The following is a 14395-nucleotide window of genomic DNA, read 5'->3' on the forward strand; positions in this document are numbered from 1 at the left end:
GGCGTACAGTGGGTAATGAGTGAGCGAGCTAGCTGCGGTCTTGAATTGCTCAAGACAACTACATGGACCGACAAATTACTGCTGGTGCCAAGACAAATTTTTTCAAGTTTCCATGAGCTCGTTGAAATTCCTGTCAAGTTTCCCTTTTCATTCATCTACGCGGGGCGTTCAATAATTAACGCAACACACATTTTTTTCTTGGCGAATTTCGCTTGAAAAATATCCGGAATTTATTGTGGGAGTTTGGCGAATATTCCAGCTTCAACACCTATAGTTCCACGAAGCTCCGATAGGTAACGGCGCTATGCGTGGCCTTGAAAACGTCGTCTGCACCGGAAGTGCGTCAGTGAGTTTCTTTCGGCGGAAAATCATAGCACCACAGATATTCACAGAGTCTTGCGAAGTGTGTCAACACTACCAATAGAGACATACAGGTGTGTGGCGAGGTATCAGACTCTGACCCGTCGATCACCTCAAATGAGAATGTCTGCACGTTACTACATTGCAAGTCACAGCCGTGTGCAGCCAGCCACCGAGTGGAAGATCGGACAGGTTAGAGCGACCTTGTTGCGATGATGACAGACGCATCGCCCAAAGACTTATCGTGATTTTGTTCACTGGCAAAGCATGCAAGATAAACACTTGATAAGTGGCTAAACATCCACTGGCAAGACGAATCGACCTCTGTGTGTAGGTATAATGCATTCGAAGTATTAAATGATCTCTGAGTCAGTTGAGGACTTCCCCTTTCATAAGTAACTTCAAGGGGTGTTCATAAAGTCCTAGTTACCATTTAGAAAAAAAATGAGTGTGTAGGCATGAAATAATTTTGAGTAGGTTTATGATGGTGCTCCATGACACACTCGTCCACCATTTGGTTAAAATTGTGTGTCCGATGAGTTTATAGCCACCTAACAGAAAACCATAAACTGCAATTTCTTTGGGACAGTTAAGGATGCACTCCGCGGAAAGCAGTAAGTGAATGATGGGGAGGTTATTGCTGCAGCAAAACGTTGGCCCAGATGCCGAGCAGTCGATTGGTACCATTCAGGCATACAGGCACTCGCACTCTCGCAGTAAAATGGCGGTAGGCCATCGCCTTGAACGGAGACTGCTGAAAAATAGGGTTTTGTAGTCATCATGAGTAGAAACAACCTGTTTTCTGAAAAAAGAAAGTGTTGCAGCTCTTTCTGACACCTAATGTGGTTACGCAGCACAGACATTTCACGTTTCGCGAAGGCGCGCTGAGCAGAACGGTGTGTGTGGTTGTGGTTGCAGGGCAAGCAGGTGCAGACGAACGCCAGCGCGGGCACGCTGCTGAGCAACCTGACGCTGGTGCTGCAGGCGGTGCGCCGGCACAGCGCCGGCCGCTACTCGTGCCGCGTCGCCAACGACGAGGGCCGCGCGGGCAGCAGCCCGCTCACTCTGGACGTCAAGTGTGAGTAGGCAGACGTCTAAATGGTTCAAATGGCTCTGAGCACTATGGGACTTAACAGCTATGGTCCGTCCTCAGTCCCCTATAACTTAGAGCTACTTAAACCTAACTAACCTAAGGACATCACACAACACCCAGTCATCACGAGGTAGAGAAAATCCCTGACCCCGCCGGGAATCGAACCCGGGAACCCGGGCGAGGGAAGCGAGAACGCTACCGCACGACCACGAGCTGCGGACAGGCACCCGTCTCGCACAGCCATTTGTCTCACTGCAGTAACTTGTGAGGACACGCCTCTGGATCCGGGGCTGACGTGGCCCTGTAGCGTGCGTCGCAGCATGTGACACTACAGGCCTCACGAGCCCGAACGACCGTCTACGGCGGGGAGAGAGTTACTGTTTCAAAAGAGTTTAATACTACTTACCTGTCGATTGGACTCATTAGGTACATTTTCATTGACACAGTGATTCCCATATCGCCCCGGACACAGCTGAGCGTGAGCGTTCACTATGTATGTCGGATAAGGCAGCTAGTGTGACATCGCAAGTTCCTTCTGGGACATGTGTTTCTTGTGGGCCCTGCCTCGACTTTTCCGTCGGGAGTGAAGCTGCACATCATGCAGCCTATTTCGCACATTTTGAGTAGTAACAAGAAGTCCTGTAGCTGCATAAAAAGCATTATTCAACATGGTGGCGTTGCTGTCAGTGTTCCTCCAAGGCATGATCCGTAGGTACCGGTCATCCATTACAGTAGTAGCCCTTGGTTCACTCCGAGACGCCTGGACACTTCCCTTGTAGGAGAGCCATTCCTGGCATAAAGTAACAATGCGGACTCGTTTGAAACGCGGTATTGACCGTCTAGTCATGTTGAACCACAGGCAACACGAGCCGTGTACCTCCTTCCTGGTGGGATAACTGGAACTGGTCGGCTGTCAGACACCCTCCGTCTAATAGGGGCTCCTCATGCATAGTTGTTTACATCTTTGGGCAGGTTTAGTGACATCTCTGAACAGTCAAAGGGACTGTGTCTGTGATACAATCTGCGACATGTGTTTCTTGTGGGCCCTGTCTCGACAGAAGGTTAATTCACGATACGATTCCAACGTGAGGAAATAAGTCCACCGACTGGAGGCAGACACCTCTGATCGTTGTTCGAAAATACAGAAATATCCCTTTTCAGGTCAGAGCAGATTGTCCAACGTCCCTCCAGTAGTACTGCCAAAATATCCATCTATGGTTCTCTTCGTCTTCTTTACCGCCTCAACGCGAAAGTTGGTAGGCTGCCTCATCCTTTCTCACTTTCTGATACTGGTCTGTCCTCATACCCACCTATCTACTTCCAGCTGTAGCATACACTTTGAACGACATCATGTTCGCCAACGACTATACTGTCAATGAAATTAAATTGTGGTATAGTACTTTTGGCTGGGAGACTCCACCTGGAGTTTTTCTGCCACCTAAATGTAAGAATTTGAATTTTAAGCCACTTCGGCTACTTACGCGTCGTTGATGATGACGAAGAGATGATGAGGACAACACCCAGTTCACGAGTGAATAAAATCTCTGATCCGGCCAGGAATCGAACCCGAGACCCCCTTGATCTAGAGAAAGCGACGCTAACCAACCTACCACTATATCCGAATTTTACTGTCTATGTATATAATACGCTGGTATCCAAAACTCAAGGAGGAAAGTAACTTTCGGTAGATGTCTCTCTGACATGTAACATAGCTCCATGGAACTTGGACGACTTGCAGGAAGAACTGTAACAGTAGTACAGAAGGTAACCGAAGTAAATCTGCAATAACACAAACGAAAATTAATATAAAATAACTACACTGGCGTCATCTCTATTTTTGATGGTCCACTGGACATTAAGAAACGTGACATGTCATAACATGTAAGCTTTCACGGCCGGCGTCTTCATTAATTAAAACTTCCCGGCTGAATTGCCATGGCCCATGTATAAAACTTCTCGTTCCTGACGTTTCGTTGCCTACTGCGGGCAACATTTTACGAGATGAGTCGGCGACTGGCTGCTAGGCGCTGGAGGTCCCGCTTGTATAGAGCGCTTAGATGGCGCCACCACTCATCACGTGCTTTCGACTTTAAAACGCACGACACCCCTTAGCCACCCCAGGTGCGTATAAAATTCCGCGTAGCTGTGGCTTGGTTTATATTGCAACAACTAAAAGGAGTGTTAATACCACCTAACGGAACTCAAAATGAACTGTAGATTGGGACAAACTGACAAACCAGCTGTTGCGGAACACGTTTTCAAAGACGGTGATCACGAAATAAAATTTAGTGAGACAAACGTGATAGCTAGGACTTCACATTATTATACCCGCATGTATAGAGAAGCCATAGAGATCTACAAGCACGAAAATAATTTTAATAAAAGAGAAGACGGATTAAAACTAGACAAGATATGGCGGACGGCTTTGCACCAACGAAGTGACAATCGATTACCTTTAATCGAGAGAGATGGCACTAGCCAGAGTTAGTTTTAAAGTCGAAAGCACGTGATGAGTGGTGGCGCCATCTAAGCGCTCTATATAAGGGGGACCTCCAGCGCCTAGCAGCCAGTCGCCGACTCAGCGCGGAAGATGTTGCCTGCAGTAGGCAACGAAACGTCAGGAAGGAGAAGTAGTTTTATATATGGACCACGGCAATTGAGCCTGGAAATTTTAATTAATAATTAAACGTGATACGGTTCCTCAGGAAGTCTGTGAACCCCACAAACAGAAATGCTTGCTCGACTGTCACGCTGGCCAAAAGTTCGATGGTGAATTCTTGTGGTACTGTGTTCCATTGCTCCACTAGCACGGCTGAAAACTGCTGGATGGTCGTCGGTGCATGTGGAAGCGCTGCAGGACGTCTCCCTAACGCAGCCCACACGTGATCGAAGGGTTTTAAGTCGAAGAAAACCTCTCGTTCCAAAAGCTGCTCCACCTGTGCTGTTTGACACTGTCACGCATAGTCACCCATAAAAATGGGGTCAGGACCGAATCCACCCCTAACACATAAGGTATGAGTAGTGTGTCTCAATGACGTCGACCATTGCTAGTACTGTGTTGGAGGTCAGTACGCCCACGCAACATTATGCCTTCCCATTTCATATACCTGGACCACGAAAAAGATCATGTTGGACAACGCTGGACGTACCGATCCCCAAATGTCGACAGGTGGGACCAGTAATTCAGCCAGGATTATTGTCGAAGATGATCTTTATTGTGGTCTAGGTGGTATGGTGTGAGTAGGCATAATATCGCAAGGCCGTAACTTTAGACGTATTGCAGCACTTTCACGTGCACCAACACTCATCCAACAGTTGTCAATTGCGCGGACGAAGTACCACAAGAACTCCTTACTAAGCTTGTGGACAGATTGGGCACAATTTGCAGACCATGCATTGCTGACCGTAGTTATCGCACAACCCATTAAGAATCATGTCCCGCCTTTTGTAATACCCAGGGAATATCATGAATCGCTGTGACTTCAGTGTAAATATTGGCTTTGAATAAATGTGTCATTTCTGTTTCCTCTACACTGAATGGCCGGCTTCATACAATAGCCGTTCTGATCACTGACGGCCACACCCTGAATATGCTACATTTATTAGTGTTTCGTACATAAGGAAGCCTAGTTGTCAGACAGAGAAATCACTAAAAGATGTGCTGTGCCAGACGAATTGGTGAAGAAATTGATGCTAAAGATACATAAGGATGGTATTCCTCATACGACCACTTTTTGTGCAATCAGTTCACCCACCTACAGACTGGCAACATATCAGGCAGATGATTAGCACCCAAACTGCGACATTGTGAATACAACGTTTCTAACTCGCAGAAAATGTTGAAACTCTCAAGAAAATGAAGATTGGAGAAGTGAATAGGGCCTGAAGTGGTAGGGAAAATGCAGGTGGCATATTTCATTCAGTTACCTTCTGTACTGTACTGTACTGCAGCAGTTCCTTCTACGTGTGGTCTAAGTTTTATTGAGCTTTGCCTCAGTGACACATCATGCGAAAGTTACTGTCGTCCTTAAGTTCTGAATACCAACCTATAACCAAAATAAAGTCACGTACCACGTTTTTCTATCTATATTTTATTGCCAATCTTATTAACTATTGTAGGGATTTTGATTCGGCTTCCACTAATGGTTACATTGATTACCGAGAAATATTTGCGTATATAATTTATTATTCATAGTATTAATAAGCATGTGTTGTCCATGATTAATCGGCGTTTTATGAGGTGTCAGTGGCACTGATAAGAGCTTCGTGCTCGTCACCTAGAGGGGAGGCGGTATCTGTTGGGAAATGCAGTCATGTAACAGCCGTCTAATTGCAGAGGAGCGGAAGCTTGAGCAGAATATCTGTCGGGCCTGGTTGTTTAGTGGTAGCCCGCACGGTAGCTCAGCGTGGTCGGTCATGGGATTGGCCACCCTCTATAGTGAAGAAAAAACTGTATGATGTTTTCACCAATGAAATCTGAGAGATATCTTTCTACATTCCCACGTAGCTGCTGAAGAAAAACGACGAAAAAATACGTAAGAAAAGGGAATTACAGTGGTAAGGCGCGTGCCTCAAAACTCAAAGGTCGCAGGATGAAATCATGGTTGGACCACGGAAATTTCACTGAGATTTTTAACGAAACATTCGCCTCCCGATGGTGTGGATATTCGCCAGAAACTAGTGGTTTGGCTGGCACGTCAAACAACAGTTTCCTTCTTCCCTGAGGATAGCTGAGTAATTTAGGGACGTTCGTCATATACAACTCTGTGTAAGATCCAAAATACCTGCACGCGTTACGAGAACATGTCACAAACAAACAGATAAATGAATTACCCCTACCTAACTACTTTGCCGGTCTGTAACACATAAAAATAAATCTCAGTGAAGCTTCGTTAGTTGCCTCTGCACATATCACTAACGTACATCGTACTCGAACGAAACAGATGGGAACTATCCTCAGTGTTCTCAGATTATCTCCAAGAGCTACATTTAAGATGCACACAGGAGTCTTGATACCAAACAGTTGGTGGCATAAACAAAAACACCTTAGGTGTTGAGCTTAAGGTAATGGGAATAGGAAAAATACAGTACTTTATAGTGCAACTTACGTCCAGCTGTAGTCGAAATTATAACTAAATTAGCCTCTGTGTCTCCCCCCGTCGGAGGTTCGAATCCTCCCTCGTGCGTGTGTGTATGTGTGCGTGAGTGTGTGTGTGTGTGTGTGTGTGTGTGTGTGTGTGTGTGTGTTGTCCTTAGTGTATGTTAGTTTAAGTTACATTAAGTAGTGTGTAAGCTTAGGAACTGATGACCTCAGCAGTTTGGTCCCTTAAGATCTAAATCTACATCTACATCTACATCCACACTCCGCAAGCCACCTAACGGTGTGTGGCGGAGGTACTTTGAGTGCCTCTATCAGTTCTCCCTTCTATTCCAGTCTCGTATTGTTCGTCCCACAAATTTTTCAGTTAGCCTCTGGCTGCTAGAAAGATCTTCAGTTTCTTTATTTCCATATCCATTTCGGGTCTAACAGCCTCATTTTCTGATTCTCTTGTATATATACATCTAAGAAGTACTAAGTATGATTTCTTCTGGATCACAGCAATATTTACAAACCCCTATGTCTACAGCACCACACGGGAAATGAAACCTCAGCGGTCGGCAGCAGACTATGTGCACTGTTAAAGTACTGTATTGTCGACAGCTTAGGTGTCACTTTCTGTGTGGTGCTGTACTTCTCCCTTCATGTAGATGCCGTTATCATTTTAAACAAAAGCGTTTAATTCCTTCTCCGACTGATTTCAGTAATTCGCAGCAGAAACCGTAACGAATGCTATATGTGTGTATAGGTGACGTTCACTGGGTGACGGATATGGTTGAACGGTTGACTGTTCCCCCAGAGGCCGAGCGATTCTGGGCGCTACAGTCTGGAACCGCGCAACCGCTACGGTCGCAGGTTCGAATCCTGCCTCGGGCATGGGCGTGTGTGATGTCCTTAGGTTGTTTAGGTTTAAGTAGGTCTAAGTTCTAGGGGACTGATGACCTCAGAAGCTAAGTCCCATAGTGCTCAGAGCCATTTGAACCATTTTGAGCCCCCAGATTTATAACTGTGGATCGGTGAATGTCCTTGCGAAATCTGACTCTTGCCAACTTTGTGGCTTCTTGAACGATAAGAATTGTCCCGCACCGGTATTAGTCCCATAACTTTAGCGTGACGTAGGAAATGCTCTCTTCAGCTGAGGTATAGAGGGAGAAGTAATGATCCAGATTCACAGCATAAGTTTTGCTAGTACTTGTCTCTTCCTTATTAAGATAGCAATCGTCTGTCCCTTCAGCACTGTAGATAAAAAGGTGTCCCAGGTCGGATCCCCACACACACATACACACACAAAAACACACACACACACACACCAGCGCAGGCCTTCCACGCGTTTTCACTAACTTACACAATCTAAATAAAAATCTTCGCTTGATGTAGTGACGTTGCATCCGGTTGTGTTAGTAGAAAGCAACAAATAAGCGGATATTTTGAAAATGTTTCTGATTAAAAACGACTAATATCAAGCACTAATTAATATAGCTCCACAGGAAGAATCATAATATTTTCAAGGAACACTAATGGCACTGGTAAAGGTTTTTGCATGTTTATGTAGCAGCTACTGGCAGATGATGGTGATTATGGAGCTAGTGTTAATTCATACTATTTTTGAAGCAAAAAGATCGCTGAACGTAATTTTTCCCATAACACGACGATGTCTCCCACATGAAAGGGCAATAATGGGCACAATAATATACTTAAGACAAAACTTCAATTCCTAGACACATCCTTTACAGGTGAATGAGGGCAAGGTGATCAACATAATAATATGTAAATTTTTCTTCGTATTAACGATACTTTCGAATATTATTGCAAGTCTAGGAATCATGTCTTGATTCTTATGGCTGAATAATACAAATACTACAAAAGTGAAGCCATATGCAAGCTTTTCTCAGAAAAAAATAGAAATAAATTCGTCAGACTTCTTTCACTTGGGATCTTCAAAATCTTCAGCTTGTTAGCGAATTTTATGCATAGCATTGTGAGAAGATGCTATTAACGCTCCAGACTGAAATGCTATTTCACATTACCGATTTCTCGGACCTTTTTCCAAGGTCACTGTAGACTATCAGAATTCGGCAAAGCCTATATGCCAACTGCCACAGTCAGCGATACGGGCCGGAAGACATAGTGCTTGCGCTGTGCGTGAAGCTGGTAACACGTTTTGACGTGACTGTCCACCGCTGACGTACATCATGGCTTTACGTGGTGTTTGAGTGTGTGTGTGTGTGTGTGTGTGTGTGTGTGTGTGTGTGTGTGTGTGTGTTTGTGTGTGCGCGTGAGCCTTTTCGTCGTGACGAGTGGCAGAAAGAAGGGATCGCGTTCGAAATTTTGAGGCCCACGTTAACCAATTTGCGGACGGGACTCTATGTAATGAAGACTTCCAGTAGGGTACATCGCCAAAGATGGTTGTTCACTGTGGCTCATAAAGCGTCAAGTCTCCAGTGGGCTAAATAACGTAGACATTTGGTGGTAGCTGACTAGATGCTTGTAGTGCGTTTCTTTCAGATGACGGAAGGTATCGAGCACACCGACTCCTAACAAATGGTTTAACCCGCAGCGTGTGGAGGGTTTCGTTCAGGGACACACTTAAGCCACCGATGTACTGAATATTCTCCTATCTTACACCGTACATCACCGTAATGTTATACTGGGTGTTCCTCGACTGTTCATCCAAATTAACACAGGAGGTACAGAACATCAAAACAAATATATTTCGGTAAGGATCATATGTTCTCTGATGTCACCTTGTATAGTTAGGGTACATTTTGTTAGTCGTGCTTGCGAAATCTACTTTTCCTAACTGGAAGAGAGTCCCAGTAGGAGTACAATAACTTCTTTATATTGTCTTTCCGAAAACTAAAAAACAAATCTGCGGATTTGACTCTAAATAACGGCCTGGAGCCAGAACTAGACACTAAAGTGACCAACACTCGCAGAGAGCTGTTTTCTAATACAAAGTCTATTTCTCGATGTCATATTTTCGACATTAATGGCACATCGCCGAGAGGTTTATTGAGCCTCTGCAAGCAGTCATCGCACGAATCGACGAGCTCTCGTCGATGGGACATGTCCTAAGTCATCCGTGGGTTTCTTAAATAGCTATTCTCCAAGAAGAGACGCACTGTCCCCTGGGAACTTGCGGCCGGATATAGTCGTGGTCTGTCGATGAAACTAGTGACCTCATGCTATTGTCTGGCGAGGTACCTGGTGGTCCGTAGTTTTCAGCGCGACCGCTGAAGATCTGAGGGTGTACTTCAAAATCCGGCGTGGCTCCTACGGATGACATGAGCGTTGCTTTCCGTGATTTGCTCGTTGAAGCCGTCTTACGTGTTGCAGCTGGTGCCTCTGGGGAACATAGCAGTGATAACGTAAGGTGCTGTGCCGATGTCGTCGACTGAGGATGTGTACTAACATTCAAAACTGCCGTGTGTACACAATGCGCATGTTTGGGCGATGTGAATCTACGACGTACTCGACATAATGCTCACCGACAGTGATTCGGTGGTAACGTGTGGGCCGGCATTCTAGGAGGTAGGTTGATTGGACCATATGTTCTTCCATTCCGCTGCAAAAGACGGAGAACACGCGTGGAACATGTGTCACCAGAATTGCTCCAGAGTGTACCTATGATGTTAGACAGAGGACGTAATTGCAGCACGATGGAACGACAGGCCATTTCAGCATTGCTGTGAAGAATCATCTGAGAGCCACCTTCCGGAATCGATGGATCGGACGAAATGGCCCTCTGGCCTGGCCAGCCACGTCGCCTGACCTGAAGGGTCTGGATTTCTTGCTCAGGGGGCATATGAAGCTCCTGGTGCGTGAAACCATGGTGGGAACAGAAGAAGAACTCGTCTCTGGAATTGCCGTCACTGCTGGTACCACTTCAGACATGCCAGGAATCTTCGGATGGTCAGGACAATCATTATTCCGACGATGTACTGCGTGCCTACAGGCCAGTGGTCACGCATTCGAGCGGTTCCTGTCACTGTCACTGCTGCAGTTAACGTGCTAAGCTACCTTCTGTGTGAATCTTGCCTATGGTCGTAAATTGCTGTAAGGACCATATTAAAATAATTAAATATTTTTGTTTTGATGTTTTGTACCTCTTGTATTTATTTGAACGAATAATTTCGGAAGACCACGTATATAATTTCCCATCTAAAGACGGCTGGTCTTTAATTATTGTGCAACAAAGTGGTGAAAAAGTGACTGCGCCTAGCGAAGTGAAAATCAGAGTGAGGCGGTACGCACTCCTCCGAAACATGCATCAAAGCTCGCACCGAGATCCGCCCTGAAATATAATTAAGTCTATGATCTTTCACCGAAATGGACATTAAATAAGGTCTGCAATCGTTTATGCGTATGGAAGACTATTTCTTTTTCAACTAACTTGAACTGGTCTCGAACGAACGATGAATAATATCATGAAATTCTTATGATTGATACTCGTATCTCGACATCGTCTCACAGAGAAATGAATACATACACCTGCAAACACTAACATTGATAAGGAAGATACTGAAACACCATTCCTATCATCAGTCAGCCGCAAATAATGACATGAGTTCCCTTTAGGTACACTGACATATTTCTCGAGGGAGCAGAAATTACTATAGTTGGAGGACTAGCGTATCCTGTATAGGCTTACTTGGTTGATTCGAGGTAATAAAACAATTCTCATAACATTTAAAGTTAGAAGGAAATATTCAAAAACTAAGAATTAACTACCAGTTAGTTTTAAAAGTAGCAACACGATCTTGAGTGTCTAGATGAGGAATTGAAACACTAAAATATGATCCCATGTCTCGTCCATACCAATTCATTGCGGGCTGCTGAATATATAAATGGTAATGATAACGCTATGAAATGATTATTTATTTTCTTTTGCTGTCCTGAAATTGCTGCACAAATGTGAAACTCTCTGATCTACTTCTCGTGTGCTTCCTTTCTCCCTAGTATGTCCCTTTACTCAGACTCAGCAAATGCCGATTTGTGGGCCAAAGCACTGAAGTTGCAGTTGAGAGAGCTCTCTCAGTTGTTGGTATCCCTGCACTGCAGTCTCCCCTCCGCCATGAATTTCACAGGCTGCGGGCTAAGAGACGTCCTGGAGCGAGAAACTTTTTGTAGTTTTTCGCAATGGACCCGTTCACTTTTTGCTCACCCAAGTGCTCTTTCATAATGGATTTTCCGTAAATCTGTTTCAACTGAATCATGATACGATGCAAACTCTTTATTTTTTCCACGAGCTCTCGTAAACTTGACCTCCTCTCCGTCCAAACTAATAATGCGCAATGAACGTTCTCTCATTATTAAAGCCAGCTTGTCCTTACGCTTACTGCAGTGTCAAACCGGTATTGCTTGTGGAGGAGTCCGGAGTATGGTTTATGACCTCTACCTTATTTTTCCCATTTCTGAGTTTTTAATCACATGAGGCTACGACAGCCCTATCAAGTTTGTGCTACGGTTTAATGTAGCGGAGATGTGTTCGGTACATCTCTACAGCAAGACGAAACTATCGTTCTGGGTTTAACTCTAGACGTGTTCTCCAACTCCTTATGTTAACTCTGGGTCAACATATGGTGTGGAGACAGCTGCTTTTCTCCTTCAGACTGGTACTAGAGGCTGATACATGAATTAATTAAGTGAATCAGTTTTTGTGTGTATGTGAATAGTTCAGACATTTTGTCTCGGACGCGATTATCAGTACGAAAAGCAGTTCCTCTATAAAAGTACTTACCACTATATGGTACAACGATGGAAGAAGAAACAGGAGTCTATTTAGAAGAGATAGGGGATCCAGTATTAAAAGCAGAATTTAAAAGAGCTTTGGAGGACTTACGATCAAATAAAGCAAAAGGGATAGATAATATTCCACCAGAATTTCTGCAATTATTGGGGGAAGTGGCAATAAAACGACTAGCCACGTTGCCGTGTAGAATGTGAAAGTCTGGCTACATACCATCTGACCTTCGGAAAAATATCATCCTCACAATTCCGAAGTCAGCGAGAGATGACAAATGCGAGAATTATCGCACAATCAGCTTAATAGCTCATACGTCCAAGTTGCCGACAAGAATAATACACAGAAGAAGGGAAAAGAAAGTTGAGGATTTGTTAAATGACCATCAGTTTGGCTTTAGAAAAGGTGAAGGTACGAGAGAGGCAATTCTGACGTTGCTGTTGATAATGGAAGCAAGAGTAAAGAAGGTAAGTCCTTGTACCAAATAGTGGTACAAGGACCTACTTTTGTAGCTCACGAACTTCACCAGTCAATGGAAAAACGAACTGCATATCCCAAAACTGACTAAAGTAGCTGCAGTAATGATTTATGCCTATGAAATCCTTCTCGTACTTCATCCCGAGTGGCAATGTTTAGTTTTTTCCGTCATCATAATCGCCGATGTAATAACCCGTCACGAAAGGGATAAATAATATATCTTGCCTTACGTACTATGGGTTAAGAGGTGGGAAATATACGAAGATGGGTGACACATTCGCCGTAGCGCTCAGGATGGAAGTATGATTCGAGTCTTTTTAAACAGGTATCAGTCAAATAACGAAAAACTATTCGACGTTGACATCGTTTACATATCGTGATGCTTTTGATTGTCTCTCCCAGACACATATTGTAAATAATGTTATCCAGATTTACTTGAGACAAATAAAGTCTTGCCAGCGAGCCGAATACGCAGCATGAGGAATTCTAGTAAATGAAGTAAATTACTCAAAAGAAACGAAAACGATCTTAACAGTCCACCAAAGATCCAACATTAGTCTGTTGCATCACATCTCTTCCGTTCCGGTTTTCCCACAGTCCATGTTTCACTACCATACAATACGGTACTCCAGACGTACAGTCTGGAGCCGGGCGACCGCTACGGTCGCAGGTTCGAATCCTGCCTCCGGCGTGGATGTGTGTGATGTTCTTAGGCTAGTTAGGTTTAATTAGTTCTAAGTCCTAGGCGACTGATGACCGCAGAAGTTAAGTCGCATAGTGCTCAGAGCCATTTGAACCAAACCAGACGTACCTTCACAGGAATTTCTTCATCACATCAAGGCCAATGTTTGATACTCGTAGACTTCTCTTGGCCAGGAATGCCCTTCTTGCAATAACTGGCTTCCTTTTGGTGTTCTCCTTGTTCCGTCCGTCATTGGTTATATTACTGCCTAGGTAGCAGAATTCCTTAACTTCATCTTCTTCGTGACCATCAATCGTGATGTTAAGCCTCACATTGTTCTCATTTCTACTACTTGCTCATTACCCTCGTCTTTTTTCGATTTACTATCAATCCATATTCTGTACTCATCAGATTGTTCAGACCATTCAGCAGATCATATAATTCTCCTTCACTTTCACTCTGGATGGCAATGTCATCAGCGAATCGTATCATTGATATCCTTTCACCTTGAATTCTTTTTCCGCTCCTGAACTTTTCTTTTATTTCTATCATTGCTTCTTCGATGTACACATTGAACAATAGGTGCGAAAGTGTACATCCCTTCTTACACCCTTTTAAATCCGAGCTCTTTGTTCTTGGTCGTCCACTCTTATTATTCCCTCTTGGATCTTGTACATATTGTATATCACCAGTCTCTCTCAATAGCTCACCCCTATCTTTCTCAGAATTTCTAACATCTTGTACCGTTTTACATTGTAGAACGCTTTTTACAGGTCGACAGATCCTATGGACGTGTCTTGATTTTTCTTTACTCTTGTTTCTATTATCAACCGCAACGTCAGAATTGCCTCTCTCGTATCTTTACCTTTTCTAGGACCAAACTGATCGTCTTCTAAAACATCCTCAATTTTCTTTTCCATTGTTCTGTGTATTATTCTTGTC

The 14395-nt window shown here is 44.2% G+C and overlaps 1 protein-coding gene across 1 annotated transcript in view; it reads left to right on the top strand.

Annotated features, from left to right (window-relative positions):
• LOC126452917 (hemicentin-2-like) overlaps nt 1-14395 on the top strand; it is a 716817-nt gene that overhangs the window by 557418 nt on the left and 145004 nt on the right. Inside the window, exon 9 of the mRNA XM_050091124.1 lies at nt 1279-1438. Coding sequence (XP_049947081.1) covers nt 1279-1438 — 160 coding nt within the window. The remainder of the gene's footprint in view (nt 1-1278; nt 1439-14395) is intronic.

This window comes from Schistocerca serialis, chromosome 1 (assembly GCF_023864345.2).
Source record: "Schistocerca serialis cubense isolate TAMUIC-IGC-003099 chromosome 1, iqSchSeri2.2, whole genome shotgun sequence".
NCBI lineage: Eukaryota > Metazoa > Arthropoda > Insecta > Orthoptera > Acrididae > Schistocerca > Schistocerca serialis.